At 41.6% G+C, this 23,583-nt stretch overlaps 1 protein-coding gene across 13 annotated transcripts in view; it reads right to left on the reverse strand.

Moving 5' to 3' along the window:
- Nucleotides 1-23,583, reverse strand: part of HDAC9 (histone deacetylase 9) — a 497,607-nt gene that overhangs the window by 22,497 nt on the left and 451,527 nt on the right. For 12 of the 13 annotated variants that reach the window (XM_069648496.1, XM_069648495.1, XM_069648488.1 and 9 more), the window contains one exon: nt 5,456-9,259. In XM_069648496.1, coding sequence (XP_069504597.1) covers nt 8,942-9,259 — 318 coding nt within the window. In that variant the 3' untranslated portion in view covers nt 5,456-8,941. Of the gene's footprint in view, nt 1-5,455; nt 9,260-23,583 lie in introns of those variants that run through there. The other variant, XM_069648491.1, reaches the window with a different exon arrangement.

Here is a 23,583-nt window from a genome sequence, read left to right on the forward strand (position 1 = left end):
TTTTTGAGGGCATGAATGGCTTGCAGCTCAGACATGTTGTTTCAGGATTTATCACTGCTTACACATTTGACAGGTATCTTAGTTATATGGGATGTTTGTGGTACCAAAGGGGTGATTTCATTAAATGGTTGGCATGGTAGTAGTGGTATCCTCCCTCTTCAATGTGTTTCTTTTGGAAATACAAAAATAAATGTCTTTTTATTTCTAAGGGTTGCACACAAATTTGCACTTCCAAGGGCACTTTCTCAGGGTTGTTTTGTGGGCACTCTGGATTGGCCCATTGTCCTCATTGAATGACACCTGGGATTTGGCAGGATTGTGTGCACTCCACAGGGGAAGGATTTTAGGTGAAATAAGATTGCACAAGCTGGGTATGTGCAGCCCTTTGCCCAGACATTTGCAAGTGGTGTGCCTGTGGGTGTGGATGAGGTGCCACCACCATGTCCACTGGGAGGCCACGCTGTGTTGAAACATTGTGCAGAACACATGCTGCCACAATGATCCTACAGACTAGTGGTGGTGCATATAGCAACACACAACCAGAGTGGTCAAGGGAGTGGAAACGTGACTTGAGCACTCCGAATGTGCGCTCCACACTGCCCCGAGTTGCAATATGGGCAGTGTTGTACCTTACCTCGGCAGGTGTGTTGGGCTTGAGTATGGGCATCATCATGTATGTACTCAAAGGGTAGGGGCTGTCCCCTGTAAAGGTGAGAATGGTTGTCATTGTCATTTGTTGACAGTGTCTATTGGTCTGTGTGCAACATGCATGCATGTGCATGACCATTCATACTCACCAATGAGCCATGTGTTGCCATGCTTCCCACCTTACAGGGCCCGGTGTAGCTACCAGGATAGTTGGTATACACTTCAGTAATGATGCCATTGGCATCACACACAACCTGAACATTGATGGAGTGCCAATGTTTCCGGTTGCGTTAGAAGTGCTCTGTTGCTCGTACCGGATGTTGAGCAACATGGGTGCAATCAATGGCACCTAGCACTTTTGGGAAGTGTGCCACGCCATAAAAATCCTGGATTCTTGCCTTTCTGCCTGTGTTCTGGGCATATAGATATACTGGCAGGCAGAAGGATGTGCAGTTATGATTGCTAATACCTGGTGTAAGCAGCATGACTGCGTGACCTGCGAAATGCCACCTACTATGGCAGTGGTCTGCTGGAATTTTTATTTATTTGCAGCGCATATAACCCGTAGGTATCTAGGCGCTAGTTTCATTGTAGAAGGGAAGGTTATTTATAACGCTTTTTTTTTCTTTTACTTTTTTTTTCTTTTTCAAGCACGGGACCGGGATTCAAACCTTTGTTTGCTCAGCGTGGTCTTGCTTTCAAGACCCACGCTTTGCCACAGAGCTATCCCATCCCAATGGAATGAGTCAGTGGCCAAAACATACAGAGCAGTGAGCACCTTTTGCAAGGGGGTTAATGCTTGGGACCACATGGTGGGTAATGTGAGGTCATCTTCCCTATCCGTGACCAGGTCGAGGATGATATATGGGGGAACCAATACTTGCCATAGACCTGCTCATCAGGCATCCCAAAAAGGATGCTCCTTGGGTAGAAGATTCAGGCCCTGGCCATCCTCCTCCTGCTGCGGTGTCCCTGGATGATTGCTTCAACAAATGGTGCTTTTTATGTATCTGTTAGTGTGCGCATTGATGTTTAGGCCTGCTATCGCATGGCGTAGGTGTTTCTGGATTTACGCGTGCTTTTTCGCGCGCCGGTATTCCCTCTTTAATTCCATTAATATGTATGTATTGTGCGCATAGGGGCGGTGCGATTGTTTGATGGTGGAACGTCCCTCATAACGCCCACATTTTCGCTTGTTCTTCCTCATTCAATGTCTTCCGCCCCTTTTTAGGTGACTGCACAGGCCCGTCTCTTGGAGTCTTGTGAAAGGCGTTCATTGGGTCGCTGTGATGTAGTGGACGGGTGTGGATTCCTCGCAAGTCCCATGTAAGCCCTGCACATTGTGTTCCATGAATCAAACCCAAAGTGTTTGATATCGAATCTGACCAATTCATTGAGTGAAGCCATTTTAACATATACTGTACTGGAGAATTGATGAATATTAGCATGCTGTGCATGGCAGCTCATAAAACCGAAAGTCACCCCTTTATGTTTAGAACAAACAGTAAAAAAGAAATTATTCTCAAATGCCATCGCTGAATGCATAACTAATGTTCAAAATTAAGAGTAGTCCTGACCTTCCAAACTTCTGAACAGCAGGTTTTGTCCTGGCTCCTTGCTTTAGACCCGCACCCTCATTGCATTTGATTCTGATTCCGACTTAGGCAATCATATTTGAGGCTATGAGCTACTCACCAGTCATTGATGACATCCTTAGATAGTTCATGTATTCACGCGGTAGTCCATTATCTTGTAAGCTACAGCTGTCCACATGCACCAGCCATGAGCACAAAAGTCGAAAGGTGGGTTTTGATTCTTCTTGTGACCTCCATGTATAGACCACCATTTTCTCCTTCTATGGATATTTTTCACTTCCCAAGACCGGTGGAATAGTTCGAAGCTCCCTCCATCTACAGACCCCCAATACACAAATGCCCTCCCCCCGACCCAATGAAAGCACACAGGGGAACATGGTTACGAATGATGTGCACTGAATGACTAAATGGCTACAAGGCTGGATGCCGGTGCAATGCAGTTGCAGTGTATGAATGGTGGTTTGCAGAGCATACCTTGAGTTTTTAGGTTCTGGAAAACCGAGTTTATGTACTTATTGTCAGTTTGCACAGCATTGCTGAGAGTGTGCACAGTGGCTGTGGATTATAGTATAGATCGGGCTATGTGAAGAGTGGCTTGGCTCTGCACAACGATCGGGGGCCTGTGCATTACGCACCGGGGAGATTTTAGGGTGTGCTTTACTGGGTGCATGGAATGGAGAGTGTGTCTGAGGATATTCAGGGTGTGATTTATTTGCAGGCAGTGGTCTAATGTATTGCTAACAATGAGTGAACTTCTGAATGTTGATGCAGACTCATAGAAATATTGGTGCCAAGAGTCTGATGATCTCAGATTAAAACAATGCTTTTGTTTTACCAAGCTCAGATACCCCAAGCATGAATCTACACACATTGCAGAAAGGGAAAGCTAGGCCTGCTTCAGGTTCATTGCGACATAATCATATGGAACCGGTACCAGGGTGCTTCACTTGATTCCACTAAAGTAAACATCCTCATTGCTGGCAGAAATAATCATCTAAGTCCTACATACATCAATGCACACCTGATTTTATGGAATTTGGAGAATACCCTTAAGAGAGTGGGATGGGAATGTAAGAGACTAAGCAAGGAGCATGGTTCAATGAATCAATAGCGGGCTGCGTGAACATGAAAAACCGAGTCAGAATGGTGGCATCCGGAGAGCAGAAAGGGTGGTGGAATGTCAGGGGAACAGTGTCAGTCGGGTAGACAAATGAATCTGTAATCAATAGAGTGTTGTCAAAAGAATGGAAGCAGAAGGTTGGTGGTAAGGGTGTAGGGTTAAGAGTATGAAATCAGTAGATGGATGTGAGGACCAGAAGGGTCCAGTCAGAAGAGGGGTGCCAGCAGAACGGAGTGTAGACTTCGGTGTTTGGTGTCAAAAGAGTGGACTGTGCAGTAAAGTGTGTTAGGAGAGTCAAGCAGGCAATCGATTTAGTGGTGGCATGGCCACAGAATTTCGATTCCGAAAAAGTGTTGTCAGGAGTATTGAGTTACGACAGTAGAGTATATAGTGAGATGAAGGGCGCCAGGGGAGCAGGCAGGAAGTCAGGAAAATGGTATAAGGAGCGTAACATGTGGGGTGTGGATTGAGAAGAGTGGAGCTGTGAGTCAGAAGAGTGCAATGTTAATTCAAGAGTGTGATGGATTCTTGGTAGTCTGGTGCTGTTTTGTGTACTTGCTGATGTACAGTGTGTGATGTGATGGATGGTTGCGAGGAGTAGCAAGGGATATGGAGTCTGGAGTGAGGGGTAAACAATGCTACTTTAAAGTTATTTCTATGTCTGATAATGAATGGGTAGTGTGCCCAGCATAAGAAGTCTGTAAATGAACGGACCCGCAGGATGGCTAGAGAAGTAGATCTTCCTTTGAAACTCAATATGTCATGCATCAGTTCAAGAGTGACTCCAACTGCCGAACTTTTTGCCAAACTGTTTGCAGCAGCTTTTCCAAAGAACAACCCGTTCCCATCAACTTAAAGAACAGGGTATGGATTTCCCAACAACACAAATACTTTTGTTTATTTTATGGAAGAAAAACATCGAAAGTTACCATCACGTCTGTTCCAAATAATGCCAAACTTGTGGCATTCACGGCAAACACATGTTTGGCACATACATGAGTGGAAATACTGTAAAATAAATCCCACAACACTGTTACTCAGTGCAATGGTGGCTAGGCACCCATTGCTAAAATGTGATCTGTGGACGCCTACCTTACCTTGAGCAATGGTGAATTTCACGAGTTAGTCTTTTTTCCTGCAATCATATTAACACCATCTATTTCATGGCAGAGGTTTGAGGCACTAAATTCACCTCTTTTGTGGCATTACCACATTTCAGTGGGTTACAGTATTTTGCCACAGGTATTATGCATGCGGCAATGTAATCGGATGAGATTGGTAGATGTGGCTGTCTTTCATGTGTACTGATCTGACAGTCGTATCATTGCTTTTCCAACACTTTAGAAAATACATCTTTTTAATCGTTGTAAGTATTGTTGATACTCCCACTTTTTACCACTACTTGCACACTCAATGGATGACCTCTGAGTGCAGCAAGCTGACACTGAATCTATCTGTAAGGAGATGGACACAGTACACAGCAAGTTAGCATATCCTGTTGACTAAGCCTTATGGTTGGCTTTCACTTGTTTAGATTTTTTTGAGTGTGTCTATAACCCAAAATAGAAGCTTCATTGAGATGCATCTATTTTTTTTGTGGTGGTAATTACATCTTTTTTTCATGTGTAGGATCATTTTTCAAGGCATATCAACACAAAACAAACTACGAGGAGTCTACATTATGCATATTAGTAACTTGTGCAATTAGCTATTGTGTCATTATTATGGGTGTTTTAATGCAAAATAAAGCTATTTGCATTCCTAAGCAAAGGCTTTTTTTGTCTAAGTGCAAAGACAAATGATCACTAAACTATAAGTGTGGCTGAGAACACAAGTTATAATTGTACTCAAGGTAGATGCAAAAAAAGAAATAATATAAGCAACTACAAAAAATAAACAAAATGTGAGGTTTCTCTACGATTTTTGGCTGATTTCAATGACACACCCAGAGATGACGTTGAAAAGGATTATTTTAAGAACATACCAGCTATTAAAATCAGCTGATTATTTAAAAAAAAATGTAATAGGCACGTTTAGGCATACATGACAATAATTCAATAAGCATATAGAAAACCAAAAGTGTAAAAGAGGATTCTTTATAAAAAAAAAATCTTTATTTGAGAAAGGGATACACTTATAGCAGAAGGCAAATAAGTGAACATACAAACAAAATATATTTACAACACAAAACAAACGACTCATCTTCAGCGGTGGAAAGCATAATAAATACAGCAAACGCGAACAAACATTTAGCAGTAAGGAAAAGGGTCAAAGAAAACAAACATGGAAACAGTGTTCTCTTGCAGCAAATATTAAGGAACTTCTTGGTACACTTCCGAGGGTAGGAGATTTTGGGGGGAAATTGCCATGTATTAACTCCATTAAAAGAATTGATTAAGCATGCTTAAACACCATCATAAAAAAATATCTTCTGGGGATTTGGGTACATTTTAAAAGCATATGATACAAAATGCTGCTTTTTAGCAGATTACTTCCAAAATAAAATATATTTGCAAAGATGCACTATCCCTTTTTTCTATAGGCTGGCACAAAAGTCCAATATGCACATTAAAGACCAATATCATGTTTTGTACCTTTTCTGTACTTGAACGTTTTCATTAAACAATTCAGAGAGACATAAAAGTGGGGATGCCTTGTCCCTTTCTGTTCCAATCAGGATGGAAAGGCATACGTGTTCAACAGAATTTTGGAGGGGCCATCTATGATTGTGAATGTCTGGTGTCTGTCTTTTTTAGACAGGTTAATGAGAATGGGTCTTATAACTTCATGAGAGTTTCTATTTCGTGAACATGTAGGGTATTGCGTTAGCACAAAAAAGATAACGTATCTTCAGCAGCTAGATATTTGATAAGAAAAGTTTTTTAAAATAGTGCGAAAATGTAAACAACATGTGCCATTAATAATATACAATCGAGCTACTTCGACATTTGGCAAAAAGGGCTAGCTCCTAGTTTTAAACTGACCACCGGACTCTGAAGTAGCATGTCCTTGAATAATCGCAGTGTTGTTCCAACAGCAGTTCAATCTGACATGAATACAAAGTCAATTCTAGATCTTTCTCATTGGGAGGGTGTTGATACAAAGGGCCATTTTCCTAAAGCTTTATTAAAGGTAAATAGCAAGAGCATGTTTAATTGGAAACCTTCCTAGGCAGTTTCCGTAACCATTTTGTTCTTTCTATTACATTAAGTCAATGGGTGGCGGCTCTTAAAATGGTAAGCAAAGTACTGCCATCCCTTTGCCATTTTTCCAACACCCTTTAGGGCATAATCAGTCAGGCTTCCTGTTTCCATAAGGCATTTCCTGTTCAGCCTTAGAGAATCGTTCCCCATGAGAACAGAAGGCCTCTGACAGAGCTTTGACGTCATTATGCACTGCCTTTGAATACCCGCTCACCTCCAAAGTATCTTTTTTAACCTAGGTTCTGGATGACTGATTTTATCCCTAGATGATGAGTATATTTTGAAATGTGGACTGCCATTTTACATAATATGTACTTGCTGTGCCTGACAGCAAAAGAAAATCACTTATTTAAATTGAAGTATCGCGTTTAACCATAGCACTAAAAAAATGTAATATTAAGGAGGAAGCAGGCAGCCTGACTTGGACGCCCTCCCTCCCCACCAACCACACACTTTACAAACAATTTGCATGGCTCTGAAATGGCACATCACGTGATTCCAAAAATTAGATTATTGTTTTCCTTCAAGGTTTATTTTTATTTTTAATTACACTGTTCATAATCTGTATTTTAGGATGAATCCTAGACTTGGAACACAGTCTCTGGCTTGAAAGGAGGACTGTTTGTACCATATTGTATTTGGTAAAAATAATGTTTGTAAGAAATAGGCCAGACACATTAGGGGCCCATTATGAGCTTTGGGATGTGAGTACAATCACCTGTCATTTTAAATTCCTGTTGTTTTTAAAATACCACTAGTTTGATTTTGGATCATGTTTGATATTTAGTGTATGGGGCTAATAAAAAGTACTTAATGAGCTAAATACGGGTTAAATGATCCCATGTAGTAATGCATTCGTACCCCATGTGGTAAATGTCCTATGATAGCCCAGCGCACATGCCATTACCACCATAGTCACAATGGTGGCATCCTTGTTAACGCTAGGTATCTTAGTAGCCATGAATAAGAGCATCACTGTATCGCTTAAGATGCTGTAAACAAACCAATCCCAAGGGGACATATTGCACTGTTTCAATAGGATTTAGACCCACAGACATACATTTGTCATCATTACACACACTACTGCCAGAGGAGGTTCTAACATTCCGTCCCTAGGCCTACCCTAGGATTGCTGGTTGTTCAGTGAACATCTGCAGCAAGAAAGCAAAGAATTGGAGCTGTAAAGTGGTTTTCTTGTTGTTTTTCTAGCTGCAGTTACGTCTGGATATGTGAAGGATGCCATCAAGGGTTTTCTCCAATTCAGCATTGTAAACTCGAACTTCGTGTTTTAACATTATTTAACTTTTTGCCTATTGAACTTTAAAAAAAAAAGAATTATGAAAAAATGGATTACCAAGGGCACTCAATATGTTCAGCGACAATAGGATCTGCGTGGGGCAACTACGAAAACTCCAACACTGCACAGTATATTTTTGTATTATAAGAGAGTGCACGCAGGTAAAGCCAAAAAGCTTATGATTTTAACTTTCAAAAAGTTCAAAAGTAATACATTCAAAACTAGTATGCACAGCTGGCCTTCTATTTTCTCCCATTAATGACGTCATGTTGCTCAAGTGGTGCGGCATTAGCGATCTACCATTATTGATTAAAGCTTGGTAGTGCGTGGGAAGGGTATTTTTAAAATACCAAAATTGAAAGAAAGAACAGATGTGAAAAATATTTTAAAAAAACAGATTAGCTATTCACATTTTTTGCCAATTGTTAATATCGGGAGTATAGCTCAGGGGCAACGCGTTTGTCTTGGAAACCATACAACGCATAGCAACAAAGGTTCGAATTTGGGTTCTGCGCTTAGTCACTGGTCTCCAGTATTAAGTGCTGAATAAAATATGAATTCTCTAATGCATACCTCATATATTCCGATATAAATGGAACAAGGAATAAACACATGGAAAGCACTAGACAGCCCCGTTAACAGTGCCCAAGAAGGGAGTGTGACACAATATATACATGTACAGAAGAGGACATGTCAAAACAAACAGCAGAATTAAAATAATATAAATACACGTTTCATTATCCAGGGCCACAATTGACATGGGGCAGACACTGGCTTCCACAAATCAGCTTTAACTAAGGAGTTCTGCTTCGCAGCAACCAATTAGTGTTTCATAATGTTTCACAATTAAACATGATGTTCCTTGCATGGGAGCAATATGCTGGCAATGGACCCTTTAAACAAGCAAAGGTGTTTGTGTATCCACTAGAGGCTTCAAAGGGTGAACAGCTTTCTGATGTGCACAGGATGAGATCGCCTATTACCTGGCGTCACATCAGTAACCGTATTTCACAGACATTCTTCGTTTGACAGACATTGGGCTATTGTGTCAAGGCTTGTTGGTGCAGAGCATCCTAGTTCATATAATAACTTTAATCACAAACCCAGGCGCTAAGTCTTTGCCTATTACCTGTTGCATAAATGCTGCTTGTTCCCCAGATTCCATGTGGTGGGTTTGAGCCTCATCATCACTATCGGGTGGCTCATCTTTCACCTTCACGGATCCCAGCTGTGTCCCAAGTCTGCCATCCACACAAAATCTACTGTCACTTCTAAGGTTGCTTGCACTGGAGGGCGCCCTGTCTTCCTGCATTGGATGATCGGCATGGAGCTCTTCTTCTGCTTCCTCAAGATGGCTGCCTGGCTGCCTCAGCTGCTCAATGGATTTGGATAGCATCTATAGGAGAGTGAGACATGAAGAGTGTGCAATCATGTTTCTGTCAATATTCACCTCAAAGATATGATGCCATCAAGACTGCAATCTTTTATTTCTTTTTTTAAACGTAACCATCCTCAATAAACACATCTGCTAAAATTACTTTGCTCGAGTATACTTCTTGAAGACCATTAATATCACCTCTTTCCTTGAATTATTTTCTTCATGGATTTACACTATCTGGAGTATGTTTATGGTACGCTCAAGACCAATATCCTACAGTATATCATTTTTTCTATGGAAGATGATACACTTTTCAAAGCGTTCCGCCCCATGAATTGGCAATGCGTGGCTAGACCCAGGAAACCCCGTACATTTCCATATCTGACCAATATCCTACTGCAACTTCACCAATGTATGTTCAACCTCTTCCTGATCCGTTCCAATGCAACATTGTTGTGCATTGCACCCAATGGTGGGCCTGCTGTTGTGACCTTTCATATCTATGTATGTCTGCTCTGTCAAAGCACCATGTCCTTCTCAAGAACAATCACATCCAATAGTGGGATACTGAAGGACATGAGGTTCATAGAAGGACATCATATAAGATGAAACAACTGTGCAAGAAAAGTAACATGTTTTTCCTTCCTCTCATTTTTTCCTAAATGGTGGTGTAAACCTGAGATAAAATTCAATGGAGTACCCCACAAAATGTGGCCCATTTTACCACCCTAAAATATGTTTAGTCTAAATGTACCCTTTTTGCCCCGAAATGTCAGTATTGCACTACAAGAGCAATTGTATGGAATGCAGCAGACCCATCTGCACTGCACAACACACAGTGCACACAATGGAAACTTCACACACAAACACTTGCTCACTCATGAACAGTCATTCAAACTCCCTCACGCATGCACATACACAAATACAAAGTACATACAGATATACACACAAACACCCTAGCTCATTAACACACAGGCACATCTTCATGAATAAACTCTCTCACACACATATATACATTCAAACATGCATGCATGCCTGCCTAAACGTATTTAGAACATATATATATATGCCTTGGCTTGGGGCATGTCACTAAGGCGTCCTCTCTTCTGAGCAGCAGACGCTCGCTCAAAGTGGGTCAGGGGTTAATATCCCCCCCTTAACTAATACATATCCCTACTCTGGAATAAGACCAGGGTGTGCTTCTGAGCCCACCCTCTCCCTGAGATATGCAGTGTGGTGCAAATATATGTATTGTGCCTAACAGGCAGAGTTTCCCAGTACCGATTGAGCACAATTAATACTGTGCCGCCATCATGGTAGGTCTCTTACACGTCTTCACAGTGCTGTGCATGAGTCAGGCCACAGTGGCTGATGTTCTGGTCCATGCACAATGCTGTGCAGGGCATTTGAGACATCAGTTTTTGCATTTGTAAAGAACCTAACTATATTTAGTTTCTTTAAATTAAATGAAAAGGTCACCTTGCTAGACATAGTGGTTCCCGAATAATAATGGGATGGTGCCCGAGTTCCCCCTATTGGGAAACTGCTACTGCTGAGGAATCGCATCCCATTGGCATCAGAGAAACTCAATTTCATTAAAAAAAACCTTTGGTTTGATATAACATCTTCAGGTAATCATTACCTGAATGAATGATGTTACTCAACTAGGTGAACACTCTTACACTTTAGAAAATACATAAGGGAAAGGTCCACTTGAGTTTCCAAAAGAAGCTGGTTCCAAGCTTTAGGGCTTTCAGTAGTAAAGCGGATTCCACATTTCCCAATTCTCTTGTATTTTGTGTAGATCCAAGTTACCTACCTAGAGAGCAAGTATAAAATATATCAACCAAATAACCGTTTCTTCAGTAGTTCAGCGTTTAAAGACCCAGAGACTCATTACTGAAAGTCAGAGGAAGCACACATTGAATTAGTGCAGTGCAAATGAATCTACATTTTATTTGCATTAGCATTAATATGTAGACAATGCATCTGTGCAGCCTCAAACCTTTGGTAATGAGGTCCCAGATTAAAGTCCTTGTATGCATTGTTAACCAGTGGGGTGTTCCTCTTCCTTTAGAGATGTGATTGGGGGTCTGTGCACATCTTGGTAGTTACAGGCTGGGCTCTTTGCAGTGTAGCTTTCAATTGCATAATTATGTCACTATTTAAGGTGTAAAATGAGTCGAGGTGTGCATTAGTAGCCATTTTGCACTATTTTCTGCAAAGACGTAAGGCGGAATCCTTCTTCATATGTCTGTGGTATATCTGTCTTCACAGCCTGTTTAACCTCCAGTGCCAAGGTTATCAACTGCAATGCATATTGGGGCTAGTCCATGACCTCTGCTACTCCTAACGATGGAAGTAAATGAAGGATGACGTTTTGGTAAGATATCAGACCATTGAGGTTGTCTACTACATTTTGGAAAACAACATTATTATTGTCTTTCTAACTGAGACTTGTCTATCAGATGCCTCTGGCCCAGAGGTGGCCTTAGCTGGGCCTGTGGATTACCGTATTTTTAATATGAAAAAGATTTGCTGGCATAGGTGGAGGTGTTGCCATTATATATTCGGAAATCATTTCACATACATTAAGTTACTGTTGAAGCTCCTGAGGAGTAAAATTGGTGGTTAATCATTGAACTTCTTACAGCTTTTTTATACTCTACAAACCTCCACACAATATACCTTCATTCTTTTGTTAAACGAACCTCCAATATTGTCATTGTGGACGATTTTGATCTATAGTACAGGGATACTCGGGATTGCCTGGCTACTTTTTGTTAGCAGTGCCTTGGTTATTCATGCTTCAACACATAAGGATGGTCATATCCTGGACTGGTTGTGTGCTTTTGATATCCCTGTGGATACCGCTGAGATTGTTTTGTGTCCATTTTCTGATCATTTTTTTTATTGTGTTTTCTCTTCCAGCTCCTCAGCTACAACAGTGGGTGTTTGATTGAAGGACATTGGCAGAAAAACCAAGGTTACATAAGGTAATGCCACTGTTTCTTGGTCCTCTTGTTGATTTTTTGGATCTTGTGCTAACTTTGTGCTCCTTCCCAGATGTATTAGCGAACTGTTTTTTCCAGAATCGATCTACAGTCCTGGATAGTAATGCAAAGGTGAGAGTATGTAAATCCATCACGACAGGAACACATTCTCAGTCTTGGTTTAGTCAAAATTCAAGAGACCTGTGTTTCTGCAAGAATGAAGCTTACCGACACTGCCAAAAGCTCCCTGATGCTGCAAATAAAGATGGTTATCTTGCAGCTGTTCGTCAATATAAAACAGCCATTATACAATTCAAGAACGAATACATTGATATGAGCATTAGTTCTGCTGTTTTTAATTCCAAGGAACTCTTTACAATTCTTAGCGAGCTGGAGAAACCCTGTATTATACCAGAGGAGATGACTACCATGCTTGGTGTAACAATATGCAGCAGGCCTTATTGAGGAAGGTTTTGTCTCTTAAATATGCTAATTCCCTTAAGAAGTTGTGCATCTCTGATCTTATGGTGAGATATTTACCTCACTCATCTACAATCCTGTATTTCTTTTTTACTGAGGTCTCTGAGTCTGACGTGTTGGCAGTGATACAGTTACTTAAGCCTACCAATTGTGCTGGAGACCCTGTCCATCTAAGATTGTTAAATCGTGTGCCTCTGTTCTCACCCCTGTGATCAGTAATGTTATTAATGCACCATTCTTGTCTGCATCTGTTCCTGCAAGTATTAAGCAGGCCTGGATTATCCCACTGCAAAAATCAGTGCATCCGAGTATTCCTACTATCGTCCTATCACAAGTGGCCTTTTCTGTTGACAATATTTGATCATTTGGCCTTCTTACAAGTACAGGCTAACTTTGATGAACATAATCTTCTGGGTTTTTGACAATCTGGATTTAGACATCATCATGAGACTTGTTGGAATAAGGCAATGTACGAATGTCACGAGAAACTGAAGGGATATCCAGAGAGCAAAACACTGTTACTTACAAAAGTATCAAAATATTTTATTTATCATGATACAAAAATTTGAAAAAGTCAATTAATGGCATTTTACTTTGTAAAGCATCAATAAATCACGTAACACGACAGCATAGGTGAACAAATTACTTTAACTAAAATACATCCATCTCAACAGGCATTCATAGTGCAGCATCCAAACCATACATCATACATAGTGACATTCAACCAACCAACAATGGCTAAAAAGTGACTGAATTAATTAACATTATTTGCCAATTGGGATTGGGACAAACATTCATCACATCCCATTTGATTATTTTAATGTTTACAAATATATTGAACAGACAGCAATAGAATTCATTAAACACAATCTATCACAAGGGCGGATCTGAGAGGGACAGTGTTATGTAGATCACATCCCTAAAAGAATAAGCTCAACCGGTTTCGACGTAGAGTGTGTAGTAGACAACGTCTTCATCAGGAGATACAAGGCGAGAAGCTGCAGGAAAAGAACATTACTACATAAATATGTGGCAGTGTCCCATCTCATGAACTAAATTCAACACTAGATTGTGTATAGCCACCATGTGCCACCTGTTACAAACCAATAAAACTAAACATTTGTGCTGGAGAAGTATATCTAAATGAGAACAACCCCAGAAGCAGGGTTTTATTTAGAAAAGCCAGAGGCGAGGCACCGACCCTGAGAGTGTAAAAATGTTTTATTAATATTAAAAACAAAAATAAGATGCACCATAGGGGCTGAAAAGATCGAAATAGCCCAGGCAGGAGACCACTAGACACCCCCACATGCGGCATAAAAATCCCATGGCTAAATAAATGCAATATGATGGACTGAACAAACCTTATATAAGTAGCCATTAATATGCAAAATGCAAGAGATGGATCGTATGCTGAAGTCATATCGCCAATGAAACTGTGGCTAGTGGGAAATGAAAGAGTGATTGAAGCACACATAAGGTCAAAAGGTAACTACAGCAGCCAAAGGAATCATATGAGAGCAGTCAATTGATACCTGTAATTAACATGACGCTGCTCACAGTAGCCCCCTTCAGAGATTATGGTACGGTGGCTTTCTAGATGGTGATGCAGCGAGACAAGTCGTGTCAACAGATGTACGCCTAGTGTACTGTCAAACAAAAAATGATGTTAGCCTAAACCGCATACAGCAAACTCAAACTAAAGGCTTCCCAATAGAGTCATATACAGTTAAAAAAGTAGCTGTGCGACTAATTAAAAAAATTTAATTTAGCTAGCTACGAGCAGAAGTCTGGCAGACAAAATGTTTACACAGACTTAAGTACGTAAGTAAGGAGTGTGTATGATACTGTGTATGATACTGCGGGCTAAGTGAAGCACGAGTCTACATATACAACTGCAGCTGAACTTGCATATACAGACAACAAAACTACGTCTCAAGACAAGGATTGAACAATACTAAAGCGATTTTAACTGTATATGACTCTATTGGGAAGCCTTTAGTTTGAGTTTGCTGTATGCGGTTTAGGCTAACATCATTTTTTGTTTGACAGTACACTAGGCGTACATCTGTTGACACGACTTGTCTCGCTGCATCACCATCTAGAAAGCCACCGTACCATAATCTCTGAAGGGGGCTACTGTGAGCAGCGTCATGTTAATTACAGGTATCAATTGACTGCTCTCATATGATTCCTTTGGCTGCTGTAGTTACCTTTTGACCTTATGTGTGCTTCAATCACTCTTTCATTTCCCACTAGCCACAGTTTCATTGGCGATATGACTTCAGCATACGATCCATCTCTTGCATTTTGCATATTAATGGCTACTTATATAAGGTTTGTTCAGTCCATCATATTGCATTTATTTAGCCATGGGATTTTTATGCCGCATGTGGGGGTGTCTAGTGGTCTCCTGCCTGGGCTATTTAGATCTTTTCAGCCCCTATGGTGCACCTTATTTTTGTTTTTAATATTAATAAAAAAAATTTACACTCTCAGGGTCGGTGCCTCGCCTCTGGCTTTTCTAAATAAAACCCTGCTTCTGGGGTTGTTCTCATTTAGATATACTTCTCCAGCACAAATGTTTAGTTTTATTGGTTTGTAACAGGTGGCACATGGTGGCTATACACAATCTAGTGTTGAATTTAGTTCATGAGATGGGACACTGCCACATATTTATGTAGTAATGTTCTTTTCCTGCAGCTTCTCGCCTTGTATCTCCTGATGAAGACGTTGTCTACTACACACTCTACGTCGAAACCGGTTGAGCTTATTCTTTTAGGGATGTGATCTACATAACACTCTCCCTCTCAGATCCGCCCTTGTGATAGATTGTGTTTAATGAATTCTATTGCTGTCTGTTCAATATATTTGTAAACATTAAAATAATCAAATGGGATGTGATGAATGTTTGTCCCACTCCCAATTGGCAAATAATGTTAATTAATTCAGTCACTTTTTAGCCATTGTTGGTTGGTTGAATGTCACTATGTATGATGTATGGTTTGGATGCTGCACTATGAATGCCTGTTGAGATGGATGTATTTTAGTTAAAGTAATTTGTTCACCTATGCTGTCGTGTTACGTGATTTATTGATGCTTTACAAAGTAAAATGCCATTAATTGACTTTTTCAAATTATTGTATCATGATAAATAAAATATTTTGATACTTTTGTAAGTACAGTGTTTTGCTCTCTGGATATCCCTTCAGTTTCTCGTTTTACGATAATACTCTGGTCCAGGGGATAGAGTTTTCCTGCATCTTTCCGCTCTTGTATGAATGTACGAATGTCAACCATGCACTAATTTAATCAGGCCACTGATTTCAACAGAGACAGTGTGCACCAGTTATAAATTAAGGTAATACTGCAGCATATGCCATGTACCGTGTGCTGTAGGTTTTATTAACAATACTAATTACTAATGTATAACAAGCACATGTGTGTGGGGCAACAAATGTAGTAGTAGAAACTGGAAGGGGGGTATTAGCAGCTAATATAGGAATCATTGTGGGCGCTAGATTTGGAGGCCATAGAATCGTTGATCAATAGTAGCACGACAGGTGCATAAGGAGCTGGCTGTGGGCTGTCAGATTTCAGAAAATAAAGCGAAGCTGCATTTGCATGCGAAATAGCAGCTTTCAGAAAATAAAGCAAAGCTACACTTGCACACGAGATTCAGAGTCTGTGCTGGGTGTAGTTGTTGAAAAAACCTTCAGTATAAGCCTTCATTGTTCTGAACAGGAAAAGGAGAAGGAGGAACAAGTTACATTATCGGGTGATGTTCTCTCAATAATGTATGAAGATCAGTGGGCTGGGCTGCAATAGGCTAAAAGGCACTAGAAGCTTTGCAAAGGTTGCGTCATGTGTGTAGTGAGACAAGTGGCTAAGACATAAGGAGGTAGGATGGTGAGAAAGGTGGCACATAAAGTGTACTTTCCATATGATATATAGGTTCTGGACTGAATTCTGATGAAAATTAAATAAACTGCAGGCTAGGAGGCTGGGCTTTTTGGCCGTTTCCTGATTACACAAGATTTTTGCCTTCTTGGTTTTTTTGCCGATTCCTGAGTCTATGAGAGGCAGGTCCTGACTCTTTCATGGTTTTTTTGGCCTGTTGCTGTGTGCATGAGAGAACATTTTGCTGTGCTGCTTTCATGAGGCAAGAAAGAACGGAGTATAGCTCTTTCAAATTTTAATTGAGAAAAAGAAAGATGGGTCTGTTTTTCTTTCACTGTGCCCGACAGTTAATCTGTATCTTGCGAACATCGTGGCATTCTGCCAAGCCTGGCCGTGATTCCAGTGAAGGCCACAGGCAGACGGGAGATCTGTGTGCTTGGCTTCACGACAGGCCTTTAAGCTGCAGTGTTCTGAGACCAAAAGGCAAGGGCTGCCATGAGCTGATGCTGAGACGGGTGCCAAGCTGCAGTCATGCTAGTAGAGCTAGGCGAGTACAGTTGCAAGTTAAGTGGAGTAAGTATAAATAAGGATCACCAAAGAATTGTTTTGAATTTCTTGCAGGGGAATCTGGCCAGGTCAATTTGACCTAGAAAGGAATTTCCTTGTGCTTCCTGGTTCCCACAATACACGGAAGCTCCTTATACTTAAATTAATTATGGGAATAATTATGTTGTGCAAGTAAATTCCATGATTGCTAACATCAGACTAACCTGACATGTGACTAAAAGGGAAAAAGGGGAGATAGTAAGTGGGTCTGGTTCCTAAAGTGTGCCTGTCTCCATAAATGAGTTACATGCCAAGGCATGCCCCAAATACATCCCAGTCTATACAATGGTTAACCATGATACATACGTTATCCATGAATACTATATAGCTCTTGGAAGCTAAAGAAAACTGTCTGTATGAAATTGTATGCTCTGATTTCCTTTCTCTAATAACGTGCATGGGTGCATCTATTGATTTGTGTTGACCTTAGCTGAGGACAGGGGTTAAATGCAATTGGAGGTCAGATTTCTTACATGGACAAAAGACTAGATGGAGATTTGAGATTGTGTTGCTTTCCAAACAATATTAATTTTCCTTCCAATGCAAGGTGTTTTCCCCTGTTCTTTGCATATGTTCAATGACAATGTGACACTAGTGTAGCCCTGCTGCATATTTTTCTTCTGTTCTGCTGAAAAGCATAAAGCTACCTGTGGGCATACGTATGAACACATGTGTGGTAGTTTGTCATTGTGTGGCCTAGTCCTTCCCTTCTAGGCCCTCTCCCCTCACCCTCTTGTGAGGCAAAAACCTTGGTGTCATCTTCAACTCCTCTCTCTCCTTCTCTCGTCACATCACAGCCCTCACCAAGAAGGCCCACTTTCAGCTGCACCACCTCAGAGGCATTCTCCCTTTCCTCACCTTGCCCCAGAAACTCAATGGCTCCCGAGCTTGGGTCGTCTTTAGGCTGGACTACTGCAACATCCTCTTCTTCAATCGGCCTAAATCCTCTCTTCGCCCCTTCAGTTGATACAGAATAGGGCTGCAAGAGTTATCCTTGGCCTCAAGCCCAGGGACCGCATCCCTTGAGTCCTAAAACCTCTCCACTGGCTCCCGGTTGCTGCAGGGATCAAGTTCAAGACCCTCTGCATCATCCAAAGGGCTTCCTGTGGCCATGCTACATACAACTCTCTCTCCCTAAAAACCTCCCCCCTAGAGCCCCTCTGTCTTCTAGCTCTGACACTCTGCAGATCAGATGCTTTTCCAAGCAGAGAGTGGGGGTAGATCTCTCGCTTCCGCAGGAGCCTTTCTCAGCAAAGGCCTCCCTGCCCCTCTCAGACTTGAGGTGGATCTCCTTAAGTTCCAGAAGCTTCTCAAAAATCTCCTTTCTCTTCTTCCTTCACTCTGCCCAACCCCTGCTAATGTCCACCTTGCCGCATTGACTGGCTGTCTGGTTCCTTTCTGATTCATACAGGGCACCAGGCCTTTTTTGCCCAGTCCACTCCAGCACTTCGGTCTCCCCTGACTGCCCCCAATAACCTGCACTTGCCCTACCAGGCCGTCTCCCCCTGCACAAGCCTGTCTGGGTCTGCACCCCTTTTGAGCCCTTCCAGCCCTGTCCTCACACTCACGATGCAGCCCTTCATTCTGCCTGCACTCTCTGCATTTCCCTGCCACGTGTGCACCTGACCTTTGCTTAGCCTGGCCAGGGGCCCTCTTCCCACCTTCCTCCTCCCCCCAGCACTTGCATGCTCTCCACTCTGACTTGCACTTCCTTCCCTCTGAGCATTAGAGCATTCCGCTATGACTGGCACTACCCCCCAGCTCTCCACTCCCGTGCACTTCTTGTTACTGCACTTGCACAATCAGAATGACACAAAGCCTAGCAGGACCATTTTCCTCCTCTGTCCCAAAGCCCCCTTCTGTCTTGTTGAAACACCATTTGCTGTATAGGCGCATTATAAATACCCAATAAATAAAACAAAATAGTAATTTTACAATATATAGAGTTGTAGTCTGGTGTACCCAGTACAGTCGGTGTGAATATCTAGTGTGCCTAGTGCAGTATAAAGCCTTGTAATTCACTAGCCAAGAATTCCGGAAGAAAAGCAAAGTAGTAAATAGTTGGCAAATAAACTTTTTCTCACAGACTGAATCAGCTCTTTTGGACCTTAAGTCTAGCGTGCTAGAAATGACAGATGTGGGTCATGTATCCTTGCTGGTCTTAGCAGATCAATCAGCTACATTCAATTTGGTTGATTTTGATATTCTTTTTAATAGAGTCCAGGTCAATGCCTTCTTTTCTAAGAAGGCAGCTGACTGGATCTTATCCTTCTTATCTGGCAGATTGGCCAGAGTTTTTTGCAAAACAGCTATGGCATTCCCGCTGAGCTTTTGTGTGGTGGTCCACAGAGTTCTTTTTTGTCCCTTACGGTAAGAAAGGCATGGTATCAACAGTAAGACAGACACAAGTGAGCACAGTTCAAGGGTGTTTATTGAACTTTCGCAAGGGTGTGAAAAATACCTATCTAAACCTAAACCTACAGATGGGAGCAAGCTACGACCAGCAAATAATAATGCAGTCCTAGTGGAGTCTTCGTCAAAATAAAAGGGCCTATACTAAAAAACTTATTGCCAATCCTAACTGCTAATTTACAAATAGTGTGGGGTAGTGTTTATGAGAAAGAAAGAAGTGTTCACAAAATGATAGATCGGGATGTCCGGGCCGTTGGCCTCCCTTCTCCACGTTTTCAGCATGGGACAAGGTGGTTCACTAAAGCAAAGCACACACTCTGGCTTCTGGGGCACGAGGATACAGTTCCATTACCAGCATGCAGACTGTTTGAGTCCAAGTCTCTTTACTTCTTAAAAGTCTCTTGATTCATAGGGCCGGTTGTACAAAAACAAGATGCAAAAAGATCTTTTCTTTTTACAAGTATTCAATTTTGTGTGTTCACCCTTGATACCCCTCTTCCAGGCTCAGATCATTTTCAAAAACAAAATGTCAAAATTGGATCCCCCTCTTCCGGGTTCAAATCCCCATATTACAATGTTCAGTGAATGTTCTTTCTCGCTGACTCACGGTACACCTCGGATTCCCCTAAACCGGGGTCATATCACTTTCTTTTGTCCCGAGATTAGTCTCCCTCAGCTGAGCCCGGGCCAATTGCAGTGTATATTAAACCATCGAAGACTTTCAAATGTGCACAGAGATTAGCTTGAACTGTTGCAGGACCACTTAGATCTTAAGATTCCGATCTTAAGATTCCCCTTTGTCTCACATAGCATCAGTTGGTTGCCTAACATAGACTTTCGAAGGAGCGCCCACGTGGCACCGGACCACTCTGTCTATGGTAACCTTTCTTTGCCTCCTAAAGTTCACTCACTCCTTTGGATTCCAATTGTATTAGCATCGCTTGTCACATACGTCTCACACACTGTTCTCCTTAGATATCTTTACACAATGTTGCTGCTTGCACCCTTGGTTCAAAACGCAGGCTGGTTTGGCATCGGTTTCTACGATCACTGGCTATGCTATCTTTACTGACGCTGCTTTGTTGTAGGAGCCAAGGGCAGTAGCACAGCGGCATGCACTCCTCACCGCCTGGGTTATTGACGCGGGACAGCCACGGGTACCTCCATCCAGGTTTCATCAGCTTCAGTTCCTGGTCTTACGTTTCTTACTTTCCAAGGCTCATGAAGGTAATGGTCTTTAAAGATCAAGGGCACTTCCCTCCTTGCAACCCTCTCTGGTATTGCAGTCTTTCTCCTCGTATTAAACTGCCATCTTGGAACTGTTGTTTCCTCCTGTGTTTTGCGTCACTCAGAGTGTGCTTTCATGCTGCGCCTTTTATCCGTGTGGGGAAGTATGACAGAAATCAGGTCTGTGTAATGATCAGTAATTGCCTGACCTTGCCTGACCATTATATTGGGACATTTCAGGTATACGGCTCTGGTGTTAGTCCGTTGTCGCTCATGGTGAGCTTTACATGATAAAGTGTTCATGTGGGGAAGGAGGGGGTGAGTTCCTAGGTATCCTGCCTGGTAGGATGGGGAAAAGGTGTTACAGGGTGGAGGATACCATGTCTCACCATCCAGGGTCCCATTTCCACTCCCTGGGAACCCTTCATGCAGGTGATCCTCCCGCACTTGTCCACCCCCAGAAACTGGATCCAAAAGTCCTGGCTCCCTGGATGACATATCCCCAAGGACTAGCTTCTGAGACACCTTCAGGTTTCTCACATCACTCTCTGCAATATTTTTGCAAAGCTCCTGTTTGTTTTGTTCTGTGAAAAGGATATTTTGCATACCAACTATCAGGACAACACGCAAATCCTGCTCAAGCTCACAGATGACTATAATATAGACTTGTTGTTTTTATGAAAGCACTTATGTTGGTTGCGCTCCTGGTATAAACAATTTCATCACACATTTACTATAAGTAAAGGTGTGATGAAATTGCTTATACCAGGAGCGCAACCAACATAAGTGCTTTCTTAAAAACAAACATCCATTATAATATTGCAGCAGTCGCAATATAACCACCGAGGCTGCAGATCCTGATAACTCACTACCACTTTGGCACATATAAGATATCGCCGAAATAGGAACACAAAGCCGGAAAAGACTGCAATCTCTAAATAAATAATGTAGACTTGGTCAGAGTGAATGCCATCTTTGATTTAATTCAAAGTTAAATGGCAAATAATGGGCTCACCCTGAATAATGTGAAGACTGAACTTCTATTGGTTGTCACCCAACTTAAGACTTAGCAAATTGTCTCCCTTTTATCGGAATGTTATAATTGCTGGATGTTCCATCACTGTCCTCCAGATGGTAAAAACCCTCAGAGTATATCTTGATTCCAAACTCTCAATGTATGATCAAGGGAATTCGGTGATTTAATCTTCAGCTTATTATTTAAAGCTGCTTTGTTTGTCCATTTATTTCAGCCACATTGGCTCACACCATAATGGGTGCAAAAACAGAATATTGTGGAAGCTTACTGCTCGGTATGACAAATGACAATCTATCAAAACCTCAAGTGGTGCAGAATATTGCCATCAAGACTGTGGCCCGGGTTAGTCGCAGAGCTCATTTCACTGACGCACAGCGAGCGGTGCACTGGCTACTGGTAAAGGATTGTCTAAACTTTAGGATTCTTATCTATCACTCACAAATGCCTCCATCGTAAAAATCCGGCTTATCTCAAAAGAAGATTGCAAGACAAGCAAAATTCCAGTTTATTGAGATCTAACCAGAGTAACTAGTATTACCTTGCATAAACTTTTAGAAAGCTGGAAAGTGTTCTTTTAACTTTGTAGTCTCCTAACTTTTGAATAACTTGCCTGTGAAGTTGAGCTCTCAGTCTTCACTCATAGTTTTCAAGAAATTCCTCAGACTTGTTCTTTACCTGAATGGTTTCAATGTATCACTGCTCTTTTACTGGGCTTTAGTTTTTAACCTGTTATGTGTTTGCATTTAAAAACATTTTTTTTTAACTTTGCTTTTACTTATGATATGTTTTATTAACTTTTGTTTTCATTGTGACCCTGTGTTTGTTTGCCTGTTTGTTGTTGTGCCCATTTGCCTCTGGCATAAGGTGCTTTTGAGGAGCAGCTGAATGCCTCTGCAGGAAGTCCCGCCCCTATCTGCCTATATGTCGGAAGCCGGAAATTGCGACATGTGTAACGCCAGTAATGGTGCCTATTACACGAAGAGCCTTTGAGACAAAGTATCCACTGAGAAGACTCTATATGGTGTATCCCCGAAGTGATGACGGTCTCCTGAGGGAAATCCCTGAAGAAGTGTGAAGATGAGAAAAGAAGAGGCTGGTGACATTACAAGGAATGAGCGGGACACACTGAGAAGGATGACAGAAGAAGAGAAGGCATAGACCTTATAGAATCTGATGGTGAAGTAAATAATCGAGAAAACTTTCATAAGCATCAAGAAGATTTCACGTGTGAAAAAGCACTGCAGAAAATGCAAGCCGTTTTATAACTGTACATATGCCGTAACGCAAGTAGACTAAGTAATCGTAAAGGCTGGCTATAAGTAGTGAATAGACTGCGGGCGGTGCCGCCAAAATGAATAAATAGAACCTGGATATTCGATGTCACAATCCTAGTAAGCTCAACCTGGGGAAAAGGGAGGATTTATAGCTATGTGTGTGTCGCAGCAAAGAAATAAGCTGAAGCTCGAAGGTGGACCAAAGGAAGGCTGCTTGGCCTGGTATCAAAGGCTAAGGCAGCCAAAACTGGTTATCAGTACTTGAAGAAACAGTGAATGTAAGATGCCGAGGCATCCCTTGATAAGTTGCAAAGAGAGAACACCATGAGTGCCAAGTTTCTTTATTCAAGACAATTAAATGCTATAAAATGCACTGATTCACAGTCTCCTGTCACGTGAGTCCAGGATGGAAAT

This window comes from Ambystoma mexicanum, chromosome 2q (assembly GCF_040938575.1).
Source record: "Ambystoma mexicanum isolate Mex_15411 chromosome 2q, UKY_AmexF1_1, whole genome shotgun sequence".
NCBI lineage: Eukaryota > Metazoa > Chordata > Amphibia > Caudata > Ambystomatidae > Ambystoma > Ambystoma mexicanum.